At 48.3% G+C, this 20,341-nt stretch overlaps 2 protein-coding genes across 12 annotated transcripts in view; both read right to left on the bottom strand.

The window, feature by feature from the left end:
* The window catches only part of LOC107274495 (storkhead-box protein 2), a 74,283-nt gene extending 64,770 nt beyond the window's left edge, over window positions 1–9,513 (bottom strand). The window contains exon 1 of the mRNA XM_015753702.2: window positions 9,321–9,513. The gene's annotated coding sequence lies outside the window, so the exon portion shown is untranslated. The remainder of the gene's footprint in view (window positions 1–9,320) is intronic.
* A 568-nt stretch (window positions 9,514–10,081) lies between these two features.
* Window positions 10,082–20,341, bottom strand: part of LOC107274493 (DNA N6-methyl adenine demethylase) — a 65,643-nt gene continuing 55,383 nt past the window's right edge. For 10 of the 11 annotated variants that reach the window (XM_025091739.1, XM_015753693.2, XM_025091741.1 and 7 more), the window contains 5 exons: window positions 19,796–19,971; window positions 19,350–19,703; window positions 19,021–19,248; window positions 18,769–18,923; window positions 10,082–18,694 (listed from right to left, as the gene is read on the bottom strand). In XM_025091739.1, coding sequence (XP_024947507.1) covers window positions 15,889–18,694; window positions 18,769–18,923; window positions 19,021–19,248; window positions 19,350–19,703; window positions 19,796–19,971 — 3,719 coding nt within the window. In that variant the 3' untranslated portion in view covers window positions 10,082–15,888. The remainder of the gene's footprint in view (window positions 18,695–18,768; window positions 18,924–19,020; window positions 19,249–19,349; window positions 19,704–19,795; window positions 19,972–20,341) is intronic. The other variant, XR_001539462.2, reaches the window with a different exon arrangement.

The raw sequence follows: 20,341 nt of genomic DNA, 5'->3' as shown, positions 1-20,341 counted from the left end.
CCCCTCTCGCCACGCCGTCCAGGTATAACCTTATATAACCCGGCGACACACTTGCATCCGAGTGGAATGCTGTGTATGCGCCTTAATTGGCCCGTGTACGCGTGCGCCTTTACGCGACACGGCATTATCCATTTGCTTCGATACGAGAACAAATCGCCACTCTGAGTATTCTGGTTGCTCCGGAAAAAAATTTGAAAAAATTCAAGTTCCTATTTCTCTCTCTCTCTCTCTCTCTCTCTTGCGCGCGCGCGCTTCCAGTCGAACGAACATAAACAACGAAGAACGAGGAAGCATAAGGAAACGTGGAACGACCGAGGACTTCCTGAGCGAGCGGTATCGGTGCGTGCGAGGAGACTCGTTAATAAGTCCCCATTGGTCCCCATCCTAAGGAGGCTCGCGAGAGCCGATCGACGGCGACGCGTCTCGCGCGTGTTTCCTCGCCTTATGACGCATTCTCAATGGTAACTTGATCGTCGCCAGGCCGATGGCTTCGCACTGGGACGCCGCCACGTCCGATGGGACCGAGAGCCAGGCTATATACGTCGTCGTTACTCGAGGGAAATGGCTACGACCCCGTCGTCTTGCCGACGGTGACGACACGCGGCCAACGGGAACTTGGACGCTTCGATTGCGACAGGATGCGCGCCGCTTGAGAAATCCCGAGGGCGATCGCTGATATATCCATGGGAACCGGAAGAAGCGCCGAGTGTGGACACTTTCCGAAGGACGGGAGAGACGTCGCGGGGTGACCTGGGCCCCGAGGTCAGAGGTCGACTCGCCCAGCGACTCCGCTCGAGACGTGTCGTCGCTTAACGCTAAGAGAGACCCGAGTGCTAATCGCGAGTGCCACTGCCAATGCAATTACAGCCGAGTTCCTCGGAGCCTGCGACACGCAGGCTTCGTGCACTGAATGGGCGCATCTTCAGTGCAGCCGACGCGGCGCGCGCGCGTCGACCGGGGAAACGAGCGGCTCGGCTTATCTCCAGCTCGTATCTCGCGCGTTTCGAGAATCCAGGCGAAAAAACACTCGGCAGGCACATGGAAACGCCTCTGACGTCCCGACGCACGCGCTCGTTTCGATCGACGCATTCGTGAGTGACCCCCCCCTGCCCCTCCAAGTGCTGCAGTGGGAATCGTCGTGAATTACGTGGCGGCAGCGTTACGCGCCAGGATTTCCTGTCGCAGGTATCCTTCGCTATTTATGTACACGCTTTTCTATTTATACGCAGCCATTATACTTTCAGTTTTCATTCGTACACCACTTCTGTACAGGCAGCCATACTCGGCGCGCGTTTCGTTCGAGCGACAATCATTCTTTTTCGATAGACCGTAGGAACGAGCTGGTTCTCGATTCTGCGTACGGGCACTCACGTGCGTGCGAGTGCGTGCGAGTGCGTGCGAGTGCGTGCGAGTGCGTGGAAGGTGCCTGTGTGGTTGTCGGCCATGCGGGTCGTTGATCCGACAGGTTTCCCAGCGAGCGAACTCATTCATGTCTCGCGTCTTGTCTCTCTCTCTCTCTCTCTCTCGTCCTGCAAGGATCCTGCCTGCAGCTACTTCTCATCCTGTTTGTCTCATCCGCGTGGGGTAATGTTTGCAAAATGTCGAGGCGTCCTCGTTAAAGACCCGTAGCGCTTATGCGTTTCCGTTGCATTCCGCAATGTCGATGGGCCGCAGTTGCAGCGCAGTCGCCCACGCGGGGGCAAACGCTTGCGTGATCGCGAGAGCCGTTGCGTGCTGGGAGTACGTACAATCGTACATAGCGGGATCGTAGGAGATGGATTTCCGGAAAAAGCGTCGAGAGGCGCCGCTGGAAAGAAAGCCGGAGGAAAGGAAGGAAGGAAGGAAGGAAAGGTTTCCTGAGGAGAGGAGACGTCCCTTTCGCTTCTCGGGAAATAAATCTCGCTAATAAATTGATAGGCTGGACTGGATATTAATCACGGAGGTTAAATTTCCAAGCGGCAGTGCGAGGGTGGGTTGCCCGATGGACGCGTCCATGCGGAGCCGTCTAGACGCGGGGGCGTCTACACGGCTACATGGAAAGGCGCAAATGGATTCGCGAACCAAACTGCTCGCCGTTCGATTCCATCCAGTGCGGCCGATTGCAAGTGCATCGATGCACTTACGTTCCAAGATGCAGGCAGATGGCGGATCTACGATCAAAGCATATTTCTTTGGAATGACCATCGATCTCCTTCGTCGGGGAAACTCTGTGTACCGAAGGTCTCTTATCACACGTCATCTCTGCTGCAGGCAGGAAACATTAAAATTCCAGCTCGATACGAGCTCATCCCGTGATCTTGGGGGAACGAACGCGACGTGTAAAAATAGAAACGCGGCTTGCCGAGCGACAAGGACGGAGGAACGAAGGGAGGACGAAAGGACGGAGGGAAAGAGACACGATTGGAAAGAATTAAAACTCTGCAAGGGCATAACGAGCGTCTCGCTGCGCCGGAGGATCCGCGGCCGCAACGTCCTTCGAATGAATTCCAGCAGCAGGAACATTTCTTCGGCCGTTCCTCTTCGCACCACCCATCGACGCAAACTGGTTTCGCCAGTCCCAGGGGTGTCCCGACGATGCTCCCTGGCGTCTCTCGAGGAGGAGGGAGACGAAGTCCTTCGACCCGGCGCCGCCACAAAGGGAAATCAAGAAAAGTACGTACGTCGTAACTCGGCGCTGTTCAGCCAATTTTATCCTCTATTGCCGAATACGATGCTCGTCGTTACGAAGAAAATAAAGTAGGGTCAGTGAATTGTGTCTCGCTCGAAATTCCACGAAAGGAAGACTCGCCTTCGACGAGTTCATCTGGACCTCTGGGAGCCGTGAGAGAATCCGAAATTTGGCCTCCGGCCTAATGGAGAAACATGCTTCGTACTCAAGTGGAGGCTTCGTCCTCGAGGCGTCGGCAACTCTGATGAACTCAGCGCGCCGGTGACGTCAGGATCCTGTAAAAATCCTTAAGCCTCCACCGTCGCGACGCACTTGGAGCGTCCTTCGGTCATCGGGATACAAGATCCTTCGGGATCCGAGGAAGCGAAACCTCGACGAAACGAATGCTGTCGTCGCGACGGACTCGAGCACCATTCCTGGTACTTTCGTAGCCTTTGAGAGAGAAGCTAATGCGTCCGACTGCTTTAAATATTTACACGCGCGCTACGCAAACACGCGTCCCTCGCATGCGTGGGACGTTAAACCCGCAGTGGAACGCACTCTGGGTCCCTCCTGAGGAAGGGGAACGGGCTGCAGGAGGCGGAACCACAGAGGCGACTATCCACGCACGGCACATGGCCCCGCGTCCTACGACGTATCGACAACATTTTTTTACGAGATTCTCCTTTCCCTCGCGAGCCGCGGATCCTACCAACTGCTGCTGCTAGATCCTAGATCCTAGATCCCCGATCGTAGCTCGTAGTTGAGTGCGAAAACGCGCCCGGCGACTCGGCCTCCTTCGAAGCTTCGTTTTCCAGCACGATGATCGAGCGACAGCCGGAGTCCTGTGTCGAATTGGAGGAGAACTGAGTCAAGGAGAAAAAGTCTCCTGGAGAAACCGCCTGATTGGTACAATTTTTATTGACGCCGACGTGGCCTCTCGTAAGTCCGATCTTCTCATGGTTATTGACTGATCGGTTCATTATCGATTCGGTGATTGATCTTAACGGGTTATTCCCTCGAGGCCGTGGTTCCACGCCTAGACGCCTGGGCACATACGATGCGTGTCTATCGCATTCCACGTGTCCTTCTTCCTCCTGTTCAGATTTCTACTCTAATAATTATTTTCCTGTGAAATCAGAAATCAAGAATCTGGCAACGTTCCCGTGGTACCCCCGAGATATATTTTTTATACACCGAGATCATCCGCTATGCCGATTTCCGTGCTAGTTCGGCGCGATTCATCGGTCAACCCGATGGATAGCGGTCACTTGAGAAACGTGCAAGGATCAAATGATTTCTTAATAGTTTATAGGAGGCAGGTGCGAGTCCGGCAGGCCTGCGGTGTGCCCGAAGAGGATCATCCGGGTGTGCGATTTGTGCGATCGGCAATCGTCCCCTAAGGGCCTCCAGTGCTCCAGGGGAATGCCGCCGTTGCACTTTGCACAGCGACGGCACCTGCACCAGCAAAGCTGCTCCCATGCATAAACAAGTGGAGAACGGCGACTCTCGGCTGTTGCCACGGTTACTGGATCCCGATGCATGTCGATGCGTTTCCAGTGCACACGTGCATTGGAATCCCAATGGGACGTTGGCACCTTCGGCAACGAATGAATGAACTCTCGTCGGGGAGTCCCGAGTTCGTGACGCCCATTAAATCCTAGCAAAGTCGAACTCACGCGGAGTAAGGAAATAAATTGAAAAAAAATGACGTCCGCCGTTCGCCGTGCATGCGACACCAAGAACGTGCCTGACTTCGTCCAGAGACCGATTGGCGTTCACGCACGTAGCCTGGGATGCATGTGCAGTCACGTACCCACGCACGCAAGCACGCACGCACCCAACGCAACGGTGCAACGGTGCAGCGGTGCAGCGGTGCGCCTAACCGAGATATTCGTTAGGAGGGAAGGGACGTTAAAGGGCGAGACGCACGAGCGACTCGCCTTTAGCGGAAAGTTCGATTAATGGAAACTGAAAACGGGTCCATGGGAAAAGGCGTAGCCACGCTTCCTGAACGAAGAAAGAAAAAGAATCTGTCCAGTCGTGCATTTCACCGTGCAGAATCGAGACTCCGCAGGTATCGACACACACTCGAGACACGTTGGAGCAGAGCAGAGCGCAAGGTACATTCTCTGGTCGCGGCTTTGCCTCTTTACCTCCTTACCACGCTCCTTGCTTACTATCGCAACGCAGCAGCACTTTCGTGTCCGTCGATTAAAATCTGACTGGAATTTACAGCCCACGATAGGGAATCTCGGAATTGATGTACAGCCCCGGGTTTAGCCGGGCTATCGGCGAATGTAGTCCGCCGCGGAGTACCAGCAGTACCAGAAGTACCAGGAACGCACCAGGAGTCGAGCCTCTACAGGAACAAACGGCACACACCAATCAGCGCTAACGTTGCCAACTGCACTAAGCAACAGCTGATCTCTCTCATTAGAGGCCTAAAGTTACAGTAGCGCCAACCTAACCAACTGCGCCAGCAGTTACCGCGCACAACGAGACACAATTTATTGGCTAGATCTCCTCCACTTTTTTTCAGGCTGATTTACTTTACCGATCTGACAGTGTCTTACGCAAGAGCAAGCCCACCTGGGGACTCTGTCCCACGGGTGGATGAGAGACGCCTGTACGCCTGTGAAACAGGCGTCAGGGCGTCCGGAGCAGAGCGGAGCGAAGGAAAATGGATTCCGGCATAGTCCAGGAGAGTCGAGGGCCGGCAGGTAATGGCGGAAGATTCAGCGAGAATCTCCGAGCCCTGTTGTGGTCTTCGATTGTACGGATCTTCGTTATCGTGGGATACTATAGCAGTTGCCTTCGGGTTGGCCAAGTCGACCAAGTCGAGCCGCCTGGCCCCTTGGATGACGCTGCGTTACCTATAGACCCAATTCCTGCCCCAGAGAAGGAGGCTGCCTCCTGGTGAATATCCGAGTGTCCCAGACTCCGGTAGAGTCTGCCGCAGTTGGGCATCAGGTATGCGAGACGGAGTGTAGAGTCCGGGGAGCAGAGGCGACCCTCCTCTTTCCTCGTTCGGGATAGGTTAACGGTCGTGGGTGCCTCGAGCGCTTCGGGGGTCCAGATTGCGAATATCGGGGAGGTAAGAAAATGGAAAAAAAAAGATTAAAGAGAAAAAAGGCCATACCAGGTTACCGTGACGAATCGCTCGACGTAACGACTCGAGAATTTTCTAGCCCGCGACTCTAACAGTGAGAAAATTCTGGCCTCGGGACGTTCCCGATATATCGTGCTAGATCGCGGTGCTCATGGCGACGAGGCTTCTATCGCTGCACTTCTTGGGTACCTGCCGATCGGTGTGTTCCTTCGAGTGTGTGCCAGTCGAGTTCATTCAGGTCCATGGAGAGATGCTGTGTCAAAAGACAGGTCGGTCCAGTGTCTCTCAACCGGTGCCCCACTCATCTTGGCCACTCTGAAAATTATCCTAGAATCCAAGTCGATGTGTCTCTCCTGCTGTATACCTGCAGTACAGTGGAATCGTGGCTGTCCCTCTATAACGGGAGCCGCGCTAGGCATTTGGTATTTGCCGTTTGGTATTTGGTCTGCGATGCTCGTAAAGCGCCCTTAATCCTCGTAAATGTCGCGCTATGTAAACGCCACGGTCGGTTATGGTAGGTCCGCCACTGCTGTATGCCACGCTGTATACTTGTTCACAAAGCATATGGCTCAATCGACATTTAACCTGTGACGGAGCGTAACACACGATTGCTAGGCCTCGGCGTTGTTTCAGAGCGATTCCCTTGCCCGCTGCGTTCTCGCTCCTTTGGTCCATTTAAAGATTCAATCTTCGAATAATTCCACGAGGCGCTCTTGCTTTTCAGAATCTCTTTGTGGGACAGTGCTCCCCTTCGCGCTGGACGTCCCGGGCGAGATTTAGGACCGGTCCGTGTTGCACCGGTCAAGCGGCCGAGTGTGTGCCGATGCTGGTAGGTTGGTAGGGCCGTGTCCAAACAAGCGGCGAGTAGGAGGAAGGGCAGGAGGAGTGACGAAGGAGAGAAGAGAGAGAGACCGTGGGAGAGGCGTGGGCGTATCGAGAGCCGGGAGAACCGAGAACCAGGCATGGTATGCTGCGTTTAATTACAGGACGGTGGGCGCCATTCGAAACCGTCAGGAAACTGTATCGCTTCCAAGAAGAAGAAACGATCCTCGCCAAAATCTCGACGCCCCCTTGGACGAATGCAGCACGCGAGTCGCGCTCGAGCCTCGGGAAGAGGCAAAGGTGTCGTTTTTCTGCGGTCTTATAAAAGTTCCTTCCCACGTGTAAGTTATGGCAAGTAGCCGATACAATAAGTCCGAGGTCCGAGGATCTACAAAGCAAGAATGATTTTCGTGTCTCGCTGGCGTCCCACGCGAAAGACGCTCGAAATAAATAAGAAACAGGGAGTCTCGACGTTAGCTTCATTCATGGAGCGGGACGCCCACCAGCTTGACAAATATTGGTTTTACGGTGACTAATAAATTTGGAGTTCGCTCGGAGCGCTGCGCCGTCTCCAGCCGCCTGTCGTCGTTCCGCATCCCTTGGGCTCGTTTCCACGAGGAAGCGTCGTGGATTCGGTATTTGTGTCGCAGCTGCGCGACAGCGCAGCCAGCCAGCCGTGAATTACTTTACATATTCGCCCGACTGACCCATTAGGTGCTGGAATAGCAGCGTGCTGCTCGTGATCTACGGCTGCTCTCTAGTTCGCACGCTGAACCCAGCAGCGCACGGCCGAGTCTAGATATATTTATGGAAGACACCTCAGTCTCCATATGGAACCTGAGAAGTCTTGGATGGAGGAATAAAAAGGCGCTGGGAGGCGAGGATGAGAGATGTGCGGGATGGACGGAAGGACGAGGATGGGATCCTGCCGCGAAGCGAACCCGTGTCGAATCCTTCTTGAGTGGGAAGGCTTTTGGCTTTTGAAAGAGTCCCGAGCCGCCGGATGGGCCTTCGGAACGAAGAGGACGAGGACGAAGAGTCAAAGATGAAGAGGGTGAGAGGAGTCTCCTTAATTCTGATGGTCTACCTGCTCCGTGGAGCAATTTACTTCGAGTGGGAGTGAACCTGCAGGACCCGCGACTCGAGCGGTGCGGAGGACAGGAGGACACGAGGACTGCATTCCGCACCTCCTCCTTACAGTATACTACACGTCGTCCACGTACTCTTTCACCAGGTTGCTTCCTCACCGAGCAGGACTAGTCTTTCCTCGATCTTTCCATTACGTATGCTAGTCCGACTGGCGCTAAGGAGCCACTGAACAGGGCCTGGGGACCGTCCTCGAGAACGAAATGGGCAATCTTTTCTTAGTAATGGGAATCCGAGCGTCAGTAGCCAGTAGATATCCGATAACCTTGAGGCCATTGCAACGAGAGCAATGCACGTGCTCGATGATATGGAGCAGAAAATAAATTGACAGGAACAGAACCTCAAGGTACCGCATATGCGCGTGTTACCGATATCCCACTACTTTCACACGACCGCAACGAAAGTTCAATTTTCCTAAAGATGCCGCAGAACGAGTAATGGATGCAACGAAGCAGGAGGGAACCTGCCAAACCTGGATAATATGTGAGAAACTCGTTCAGGAGATTCAAAAAGAAAAAAGGAATCGCGGAGAAGAGCAGAGTCGCCGAGAACGTTCGACTTCTCGAAGCCTGGAGGCACGCAGGCTTTGATCGCGCTCCGGTGATTTATGTAATTGGTAATTAGTCGTAATTGTACGTTATACAATGAAGATACGTACGAGGAGATAAGCTCGTGCTGTACCTTCCTTCTTTTGTTGCTACGCGATAGGAGAGTCAGTACCAAATATCCAATTAGTTGGTGGCACTCGTCAACCGCTCAGCCGTTCGGACGTACGACTCATACAATAATACCGAGGAAAAAGGACGTATGAATGTGACCGTCCAGTCAGGAGACCAATTGATAACGCTGCAAGGCGTTATCGTGGAAATCGAAGGAATACCTTATTGTCAGTGCCTAATGGGATAGGCAGACACAGCCATATGTCAAGAGTTGCTCTAAGGATTACCACAGAGAGTGTATACACCCATAGCTATAATAATACTTGATACATGCTCACATCATTTGGAGCACGTACGTACACTCTCTCTCTCGCTGAGAAAAGAGAAGCTCACGAGCACCAAGTAAAAAGCACCCGACATGCTCCAAGGCCAGCAGCTATTGCACGGAACCCTCCCTGTACGCTTGGCATCCATTATTTATCGCTTACAGGGAATTCTGGCCGAGAGCCCCAATGCCTAACGAGTCGAATTCACGATTAGCCACTAATGCTGCATGATCCATGAACCTATCTACTGCTTTAATACTCGACTGCTCACTCCAGTAGAGGTTAATCCTATCGTCCCTGCCAACAAGTATTTACTATCTGCCATGAGATCATCCTTCTCATCATTGTTTATTGACCCTCGGCATCGCAATGGCCAATAGATACAATAATCTTCTGGAAAAATTCTCATCCGAGACGCCACATTCTCCGCGTGCTCTTTGCTCGAGAGGACTTTCACCGTTCATGCTTTGTTCGTGTTTTCGCGCCGGTCACGTATGGCGCGCTCTGATCGCTTTTAATCGCCATATTTATCTGGGATCCTCTTACACTCGCTGCACTCGCTCGCTCTCCCACTCTTTCTAAAGCTATTCAAATACAAGAAAACTTACCGGACGATGCATCCGCAACTTCGTTTCCCTCTGCAACTGCAACTGTTGCTGCAAGTCGCCACCACGATGACAGCATGGATGTTTAGAATGTAGAATAACGTATTTCACTTCACGCAACTCTACACGTACGCACACTACTTTTTTATTTATTCCGAAAAGACGACCGTCTCGTCCCGCCGAAGGATTCCCGGGAACTAAAGAGGAACTGTCATGTCGGCCCGAAGCCACCCGACTTCAGCCGAACTCGCACGACTGTATCGGGAATACTCGTGTCGTTTTTCAATCGCATAGTGCTTTAAAATTTATTTGTTTTTGTGCTGAAATGTTCAATTAATTGAAATATTTATTATTTACACGTGTCAGTGCACTAGAAAATGTATGTCTATATTTGTTTGTGAAATCGTAAAGCAATAGATTGCTCGGTTGACTCGTGCGTAATAGTTGACGACGTGTTCATTTGCAGTTATTTCGGTAGGTATTCGGAATGCAGTAATTTTAAATTATTCGTTTGTTGCTTTTGGCCCCTGAACATTTTTTAAAGTGCAGGAGAGAGCAATAAAGTTTAGTGGTTAGTATTTAATGGCGAGGCTTAAGACAACGATTTTACGACAGTTCGAACGACAGGTAAGCCCTGCGGACTTTTTGTTTGTTTCACAGGGTTCGTTGTTTTGTCTACTGCATCCTCCACACTGAAAGTGGCACGGATTATTTAACGATTGCGAATAAAGGGTCTGGTATAGCGCAATAATCGACAGACTGAATTATTCATAAAAGTTTCTTGTATTTTTCATTTCTCTCTTATGTATATTCACAAAGGACAATTACATCTGGCTTATGGGTATTCTTGTCTAACTGTACTTATGTCGATAATAATTAATAATAATTACTTAGTTATTACTTACGTTCTTTACTCACTAAACATACCCTAAGCATCCTAAACGTGTTCATCGCTCAACCACGTCTTTTTTTACTCCTCTGCCCTTTGAACAGTTTTGGGAGGACAAAAAATTAGAAATATTCTTCTTTTATCTTTTTTTCCCTTCTCGCTCACTGTCAGCTTACCAACGTCAGGGCGTAATAATTTAGTTAATTTAAATATCTTTATCTTCGAAGTGAGTCTTTCTTTCAATTGCTTCATTATTTCATCCGCATATTTATCGCGCGACGTCTCAATCCGTCAGCGGATTTGCGAACGGCGGGAAAAGAAACATTTTTAGAAATATATTAAAAACTTACTCGTTATATAGCTTATGTCCCTCTACGTCATCCTCAATATATTAGATTTTCCATTCGCTTATTCCGTATAAATAAATAGTCGTAAATACATCTAGTTCAACGCGTGGCGAATTTATAGAGGGCAAAATGGCTGATTTATAGAAATTATTTATCTCAAACGTAACCCACTCAGTCGATACCGATCCGATCTGCGATCGTTTATCTTTATTCTTTCTTTTTATTTCGATATTACACATTATTGTATTTTCTCCCTCGTTGGGATTGTCTTGTCTACTCTCTCTCTCTCTGTCTCTCTCTCTCTCACTCTCTCTTTTTTCTTCCTCTTTATCTTAGATCGGATCGGTACGCCACTCGGACACGAAGCCGCAGAACGTTGCGTAACGTCCTTTTCGTAACTGCGCTGATACTTCAATTTTTATTTTGTTCACGATTTGTCCAAAAATATATGTACACATATGTAGTCGCTATATGTCTAACGTTACATCGTTACATGCGTATGCCCTATGCGGCTGTCGAGGGACATCTGCTCCAAGTTGCAGAAATAGCGAGGACGACTGATGTTTTCTTTTTCTTGCGAATGTGCGTGAACAAGGGAGCCGGGGTCCTTCTTTTTCGAATTTTTCGCGTCCATCGAATTCGGTTCCTCGCAATTTCTGCATCTCGGCTAAGATCTTGGGCACTGCAATATATCGTTTACCTCGAAAACTCTGTTACTGCAAACTACAAATATCTATTGTTTGTAATTACTTCCATTCGACTTTTGTTTTCCCTTTTGTTTCACTTCCTCCCCTAAATTGTATTTTGCATCTTCATAAGGCGGACAATTTTTTATTTCACGAGACATACACATCGAAATTTTTTTTTTTTCATTTTACACTTACATACGTTCGCTACAAACTACGTGATCTTTTTTTTCCCATTTTTTTTCTTGCTTTTTATCGGTTTTTTCGTACAAAACAAAATGGCATCTTTTTGGCATTGGAAGAAAAAATACATTTTTCAACTTTTCTTTACTCGTTCGCTTTTTATTCAATCATAACTTTTTAGTTTTTTTTTTTCTTCATCTTTCTTTCGGTCTCTCATTATCTCTTTAATAATAGTATTACTTTTAAAAATGATTCTCATCCTTACATACTTTAGCTTTGATAGTTTCGTTATAGTTATTACAAGTATATTTACTTTCTAATTATTAGCTTTAACACTATTTTGGCATCGTCGCGTTGATTTCTCTCGAGTTTCCTTTATGCTTTTCGCATTTCTCTGTTTATAAAAAATCGTAAAAACCCCTCACTGAGGTTTGTCCTGCAGCACGTGTGTGGAAGTATGTGCGGCTGATACGTATTATCATTTCGAGAAACGAACATATTGTCGGAGCCGAGCGGATCTTTTGACGAAGACAAATTTTCATTCGCAAAATCACGGCTAACGTACCGAACAAGATGGCTGAATATCGGAAACAATAAGAACCGGGCTAAACGAATAGCACGTGCCAAAAGAGACAAAAAACATATTTCGGACCCCGTGCTAACGGTCTACGACGATCCCAATCAAATATTTCCACAAAAAAAAAAAAAAAAACAGACATAAGAAAGTCAACAAATCGAAATGCAAAACAAGAACAAAGGCTATCGCCCTAAAGGAAGGCTAAACGAGCTACGCATGGGAATCTATAAAGGGAAACGCGATAGATAAGGAGTTTGGAAAAAAAAGTCGAATCTTCGAAAAATCGGGGATTCGCGGATGAGAAGAGTTGTACTGTTTGTTTCCGTGTGAGCATATACCTACACATTTACGTAGTTCCCTCGTATATTTTTATCATACGTACTATTTGTATTTTTTTGGATAGGACTTTTATTGGGATATATCGGGATATTGGAAATTGAGAGTTTTCGATGCTCTCCGCTAAAACCGGATGATAATCCAAACTATCGTCTGTATTACTCCGCGATGTCTAGTTTTTATTTTTAAAAAAAATTATTTTTTTTCCAGAAATGGAAGATTAAGACGAATTAAAAAGTCTCGAGTATTATTATCGGAAATATCTTTCTATCTGTTTTTACGCGTTCGACAGTGTAAAATGAAAGACATCGAAAATTCCAAATTTTTCGAAAATCTTCAAGTAGCTCAAAGGTTCGAATTATAGAATGCGATGGCCACTCTGTGTTTGTGTACTTGTGTCTGTGTTTCTGTGTGTGCTATGTAGTAGTCCGCTAATCGTAATAGAATAGTAGTAGTAGCATAGTAGCATAGTAGCATAGTAGTAGTAGTAGTAGTAGTAGTAGTAGTAGTAGTAGTAGTAGTAGTAGTATAGTAGTAGTAATACAATAACACTTTGTCAAACTTAATTCATAAATAATCCGTTAAATTATTTTATATTACTAATTATTATATGCCATAATAATGAATGATAATATATTAATGATTCTTATAATACTCCGGGGTGGGAAAATAGGAAAATGGTACGAATGAGGTGATGGACTAATCGATCGCTAGATGACTGAATTAATGAACGAACGAACGAATGAAATTGAATAGCAGGAAAGTGGTTGTGACATTTTCGGATTTTCCAGAGGGCGCCCCTCGCGTCTCGTAAAATCCTACGGAACTTCATGATCCCTTGTTAATTTTCTTTCCCGTAAACCTCGACCCCGCGCTTTTTCCAATGTGACGATAAACAATTGTATAATCGATCGTCACTAAAAAAATCTCTAATGATCATAATATGCTAAATGTAAAGATCGATGAAGAAAAAATCATCATAAAAAAATGATACTAAATTTCCCTATAGGACCGCGAGAACATTGACGATAGAATAAATAAATAGTTTGAATTTCAGCTAACCGATCCTAGACACGCATTGTCCTTATCATAAACGTCATTATCGTCGTAATAATTGTTTGAGTAATCATGACCGATCCTCTTTACCTTCTAGGATGAAATTGATCAGATACTACTATAGCACTAGAGGGATACACGATTAAACGAAAGGAGACGGAGAATAAAAACGAAGATAATATATATATATAGAACCTCCTATAAAAGTAGGAAAAGTCACCTAATATGTACAACGAAAGAACAAGAAAAGTCCAAAGAAACATTTTCCAAAAATTCATATAAATATAATATTCCTTACGCGGGGAATTCGGCTCTCGTGTGTTTTTCTTTAATTTTACTTTTATTTTGTTCGGTGCTAGAAAACATACGAATTCATTTGGAGCCCCGGCATTTCCTTCTTCCCGATTCCTCGCCCGCAAGTGTGGCTCCGTCCCGACGCACATATGTACAATTGTACATAGTATATTTCCGGCATTGCAATTCCCATATGCACTTTGCGTGCGACTCTTGGAAATTGCAAGACTCGCTAATGCGATTACACTCGCCAGAGGGAAAGTGGAGCGAAATTTGTTTTTCTTTTTTTTTTCTAAAACTGAAAAATCGACAAAGCCACACTCGAAAGGGACACAAGGGGGGAAAAATGCTTCTCGCCGTTTTCACTCTCGCGCTCAGTCACTCTATTTCGCGCTTTCTCTCTCTCGCTCGCTCTCTCTTTCACTCTCCTTCGTCTTGCTGTGATGATTGTTAGGAAAAATGCTTTGTACTCAGTCGCCTCGTAGCGAGTGGTTAGTATTTCGTGTGTTAAGCATATTTTAGATACAACGACAGTTAGTGCAAAAATGTGTGTGCATACAAATAAATACGAAGAATAAGAAGCACAATGTACAAAGGCTAAAAAGTATAAGGATATTTTTTTTAAAAACCGTAATTAATAAAGTTGAGATCATTTTTGGGTTTTTCTTATGTTTTTTGTTTCTCCTTCTACCCGCGATTGAATCTTTCTGAAAGTAGCACGTGTGATACGCGTGTGTACGGTGTAGGCGTGTAATCGACTTATTGTGCAACTGGGCTGATACGAAGCGATCGTGAAAACCAGTGATACGTAAAGACGCGAGCTAGAATATGAAACGTACTGAGAATAAAAGTGTTTCAGAGTCTTTCGGGTCCAGTAACTAGAATCCCTACGTGCATACGTGCGAAAATCCATAATACGAGCTATTTTTAAATGTGTGTCTCATCCTGTGTGTTATTACAGGTTACGTTACGGCAATGCGAGAATGCCTTGTCTTCCCGATGCGACTGAAGGTATCCTGTGTCCGTAAGTGTCTCCTCATCTTTTGTTTATGCGTCGACTGTCGGCATGGACTAGCTAATAAGATTACAGTGCTACCAACACGAAACTTTTACGCTTTACGTTATTACTTGAAATGTACTTTGCGTACTTTTAAAATCTATTGTATCAAAGTCTTTGCACGGTAAGACGTAGCCTGATGCTACAGCATCCGTACCACGAGAATAGCCTCGGTACTCTTCTCTCTCTCTCTCTCTCTCTCCCCTTCCCGAGCCCTTTAAACCCTTTCTCGCGTATCTCAGATCGTTCGTACTTTCCTCCTGGCTCCACTCCAAGTGTGACTGGTCCAGCTGCTTCATACAGCTGGACCTTTGGTCGTCGGTTGTCAATTGTTGAAACATCGTGAAGGCGTCTCGCTCTACGCACTGTCAGAATGTCAGAATCGGGCGAGTACACACTGGCACGACATCACGATGCGTCCTTTTCAATTTAAATTAATAATCCGTAACCCCCGGCGTCGGGCAGGCCGGCCGGTCTCCTGCGCGCGTAACATCTTACCGTGGCCTAACAAAAGATTCCGTATAAAAAGGGAAGCCCCGAAAAGTGGGGATTTACACGTATCTCGAGATATCGTCATTCTTTATTCAGCTCTCTCACTCTCTCTCTCTCTCTCTCTCTCTCTCTCTCTCTCTCTCTCTCTCTCTCACATTCTTTTCTTATTTTTTCGCGCAAAACATGGAATAGAAAAATGGCAGTGCAATTTTTTGCTTTGTTAGTATTACTATGTATAGGTACATCTAAAGATCATCGTGATTTTTGTCTTTTGGTCTGTGTACGCGGAACGCTCGGGATCTCATCGCGCTCGTATGTCGTTCTTAGAATTTCTCGTCTCCTCCTTTCGCCTTGAATCTTAACTCTCTCCGCTTGTGTCGCTTGTGTCGCTTGTGTCGCAATCTTATCAGGACGTCATGATGGCCAAAGGAAACATCTCGGGAGTCTCGGAGTTTTCGGGGTTCCTGGGGATTCAGGATGAATCTCGAACTTTGCTCGCCTCGTCTAAAGGACTCTCTTAGTCAAATCGATCGGATCCCTATCAGCTAGCCCTCGATCTCTACTGCCCCCTTGATCTCATTCCGGGGAAGGACTGACTGGGATTCGCAGTCATCGCTTGGTCACTGGAGCACTGTACCTTCCTTGGGGAATTTCTCATCCGATGGCTCCTCCCTCCTGATACGGTCCAGTGATCATGCAAGGATGCATCGGGAAGAGAGTCGTCCAGGTCATGGTCGTGTAGGTGGGCGACCTCATCATGAACTGTGAATTCGGCACAATGGGTAGACTCGGGGGCTGCGGCAGCTGAAGAAGCTTCTCGCTTCCGGCTGCACCAGGACTCGTTGGCGTTGTGGGTGTCGACTGTGACGTCGTCGTCGACGTCACTCCCAGCTTGCGCAGCCTCATCTTCTCCTCCCATTCGTCCCAGCCGTGTCGCGGTCTGTTCAGATTTCGATGCTGGTAGAAAACCAGACTGATTCTCGTCGGAGTCAGTCGGTTCGGCTTCTTCAGGGCAGTCGTTGCGTGCATTTCGTGCTTCGCGCACTCGAAGAGAACGCTGCCGTGCCCCAGTGCGATGGCCACGCCACCCATTTGGGGATCCTTGAAGCACTCTTCGTTATCGGAGAAGTCCGTGACCTCGCCGAGGGGTTCAGCCTTCGGCGGTGGCTCCGGCAGAACCGGGAAGTAAGACGGCGGTGCGTACAGGTCCCAGCGAGGAGTCTCCCAGCGGGCCCATCCTGGGTTCAGGCCCTGATAACTTGTCACTCCTTGGTAGGGATATTGCGGGGAGTGGAAGCAGGACTCCCTCTTTGGCTGCTGATAGAATTGATGAGGATAATCTGCTGCCTGATGGTACGGTTGGTGGTAATTGTAGCCGTCCCATGTATTTGGATAAGGCTTATCGAAGACTGGATAGGTTGGATAGCCGTACTGCGGGAAGGTGCGATGTCCCAGGCCGGACATTGCGTGGAAATCCTGCACCTGCTTCATCTCCTCGGCCCACGCGAGACAGCTCGGATTAGAATTGGGTACTTCCTGCCTGATATCCTGGAAGCCCTCCCGTAACTTCTCTTCGGGCCAGTCGCTTCTCTTCTGCTGAGCCTGATTCCCGACGCAAGCACTCTTTGTATTGCTGGATGATAGATTGTCGTTGAAGTTGCTGGTGTTCCTGACTGGTTCTTGCGGCTTCAAGAAGGTTTTTGCAAAGGAATTTTGAAAGGTGTTTGATTCTGGGGGATTTGGATTAGGCGCCGTTCTCGAGGGTGGCCTTCCTTTGGGCACACGGAAGGGTGAAGGTTCCGAGGGTGCTGCCTCCCAGCAATGTTTCGTTTGCTCTGGAACAGGAATTCGATCTGTCCACGACTGGTGTCTCTGTTGTTCGCTGTGCTGATGCATCCCGTCTGGTTGGATTTGTTGTCCGTCGTGCAGATTGGGCTGGCCGGTAGCTCTGGATGGTTCAGAATTCCAGTTCAAGGCGTTCCAGCCAGTTCCGTAATTGGACCTTGTCTGATCGACGGACGTTGGCGGGTAGTGACTGTTCGCTCCAGGCGTTTTGAAATCCTGCCGCTGCAATCCCGGCTTGACGCAAGGATTGACGCAAGGATTGACGCACCTCTTCGGATCGGACGCTCCCATCAGTCCCTGAGTATCGTTTTGTTGACTAAAGTGCTGATCCACCAGTGCTAAGTGTAACGAACCGTGCATCATGAATTCAGGATTAGTAGCACCATACGTCCTGTGTCCACTGGCATCCATGCAGGATGCCGGTATTCCAGAAAGACTAGAAAATAAATCGGAAGGATTCGATTCCGCGTTCTGATTTGGATATCCTGGAGTTCTCGATGGGTGAGTCGTTTGCTGAGCCGGATACTGGTATTGCATTCTAGCCGGAAATCCCTGCTCCATCTGACTCCTTGGCGAAGCCAGTCGCGCCGCGTTCTGAGACTCCATGCAATTCTGATTGTATCTCTGTTGCATTTGTTCCTGTTGCATTCTGGAAGATGATAACTTCTGCCCGTCCATACTGTTTTGTGCAAGAGCACGGTACTGCGCCATCGCGGGTGACTGATTCCTGAAGGAAATGTCACCGGAAGTCTGTGACGTCTGTTGGCCAACTCTTGGAGACACGTTCCTCTGCATGGGATCGATATGAGGAGACGGATGAAGATAGCCGACCCTCGGGGAGACGTTAGATTGTCTGTTGTCCATGACGTTTTGATAGTTTCTTGGAGAAGGTGAAGGTAGATTGTAGCCAGTTTCAGCGGGAGGGGCAGGGTACCCGGAACTTCTGGGCGAGATGATTCGTTGATCGTGAGGAGTCGAAGGGCATCTTCTAGGAGAGACCGAGTAACCTTCTGCGTGGGTATTAGGATAGGAACTTCGTGGCGATACCGGATGTCCCCTTGGCGAATGCACGTAACCTCCTCTGGGCGATTCCACTGTCGAATTTGGTAAATTACGAGATCCTGGTCTATGATGGTCTTCTTGGGACATGGTACTTCTTGGCCTGGTATCATCCAGACTTGTGCTGTCGGGATCCACCTTGATGTCTCTTTCCAATCCGCCGAAAGGATACTCGTTCCAAGGATTGAGCCAGTTGTTCTTTCTCTGATCGGTTAGCCAGCCACTCCTACCCCATTGTTGTTCACCCTGATAACCCCAGCCCTGGTACATGGATACAGGACTATCCAGCACCGTGGATGAGACTTGGGAGCTTTGCAGCTGTGCGTCCATTCCTTCGAACATGGAAGCCATTTCTAGAGACAGTTGTGATTCTCGTGCTGGAGTCCTTGAAGGATCCTGATGACCTGGTGTCCTTGAACGTTCTATCGATTTCTCAGAATTCTTGCCCGTCTCTTTTTTGTTGCTCGCTGTATCCGGCTCGTCTTCCTTCCTCTTCTTGCCATGTCTTCTACAGGGTTGAAGCGGCACAGAACGAACTCTGACTTCGCACGGATATCTAAGAATATGTAAAATCGATCATAAGATATAGGCATCGGAATTTTCATAACGAATTATGCGAATGAAACTCACTTTGTGAGGACCTCAAGGGCACCGGATTTCACTTTTTCTTGCTGTCCCTCTTTAGATCCAAGCTCGTCGGTGTCGTCCATCACGTAAAGCGGAAGTACGTGCAGTTGTTCATCTTCCGGTTTAGTCATGGTTCGATGTTTTGTCAGACTCACCACCTGGCAACAGATCGATGGAAATATCTTCAGTGAAATTCCAAACTTTCTTCGATGTGACACCTCAACTTGTCATTCGCGACTCGAAAGGACCACTTACCACAGTGCAGCCATTATTCATGTTATGCAGATCTCTGTGCGAATGTGCACAGAAATCGATGCAGGCTGTCACGCCAGAGAATGGTCTTCCAGGTTTGAATCCCAAGCGACACTCGCTGGCTTCCCGTTCGAATTGCGTTTGATTATTGAAAGCTTCCGGTGCGAGGCTGAGATACAGAGGGGACAGTAGGGTCGCGAGGACATGCATCCTCTCTTCCACTTCCTGTTCCTATAAAAGGCAGGAACCTTTGACCAATTTCGTACATCCTCCAACTCGATTAAAAATCACTCTCGTGTTTTTCCGTCTCGTCAAACTTTTAGGATTCTCACCTCTGATCTGACAGACAGTCGAAACTTCCTGACTGTCTTGCTCCTCGCGTACTTGCATCCGTTGTAGTACATGGACCAGGAACACCCAAAGGAGAAGCTGGCTCCGCAGGAGTCAGGATCTAGCCCTTGACAGGCACAGGTCCTGGGCTCGTTGGTCCCACATCTCCTAGTGGTCGGTAAACCGAACCTATTGAGTTTGTGGCTGAGCAGGGAGTAGATTCGATCAGCTTCGTGAGTTGGCACACCTTCCCAGGCGACCATGGCGACGACGATCCAGGCGGTGGCGCACTTGTGCCCCTGACGATGCTTCACCACAGTCAGGATCTTCTCCTCGACACCGGATCGACGTATCACCTGAGCAAAGTCTAACGTTATAATCGGAGCTAGCTTCTTCGAAGAGAAACGGAGCCTCGTCGATTGAGAAGAGGAGAAGAGGAGGTACTTACCCATTTGGCCATTGGACATCCCTGCGTAGTTTTGCCCTCCTTGCCGGTGTAGATCACTTTCTCGAATCGAATCGCATTTCCCTTGAGGCCGGTTCGTCTCTCAAGGTCGTTTCTGAGATCGGGTAGGCTAGGTGCCGCCCCAAGGTGAGTGTAGTACGAGCCAGGCTCGGGTGGACCTTGTGGTTGATCAACTCGATTTAACTTTTGCCAGGCACACACATACTCATATAACTATGCACGCACGCACACAAAAAGACGCAACGCGACAAGCGATTTACAGAAGAGATCAGAGGCAAATCATATCAGATCCGGATTAGATCAGCTGAGGAAATTTCAGAGATCAGCATTCCCCCCAACCACCCACCCACCCGTTTTTATCAATTTTTATGTATATCTTGTTTGCTTCTTTTTTAAATTATTCTCATTGCGTGCTTAGTACTTGTACGTCCAATTCATCGCTCTATACTCGTTCTCTCGTTATTTCTCCTCGTTCCAATTGCTCGTTTCGTTTTGTCTCTGAGACGTGTGCCAGGTCCGCCATATGAT

The sequence above is a fragment of the Cephus cinctus genome, unplaced genomic scaffold (assembly GCF_000341935.2).
Source record: "Cephus cinctus unplaced genomic scaffold, Ccin1 Ccin1_scaffold3202, whole genome shotgun sequence".
Lineage (NCBI taxonomy): Eukaryota > Metazoa > Arthropoda > Insecta > Hymenoptera > Cephidae > Cephus > Cephus cinctus.
Note: the sequence above shows the minus strand (reverse complement) of the source record. Positions and strands in the feature narration are given on the sequence as shown.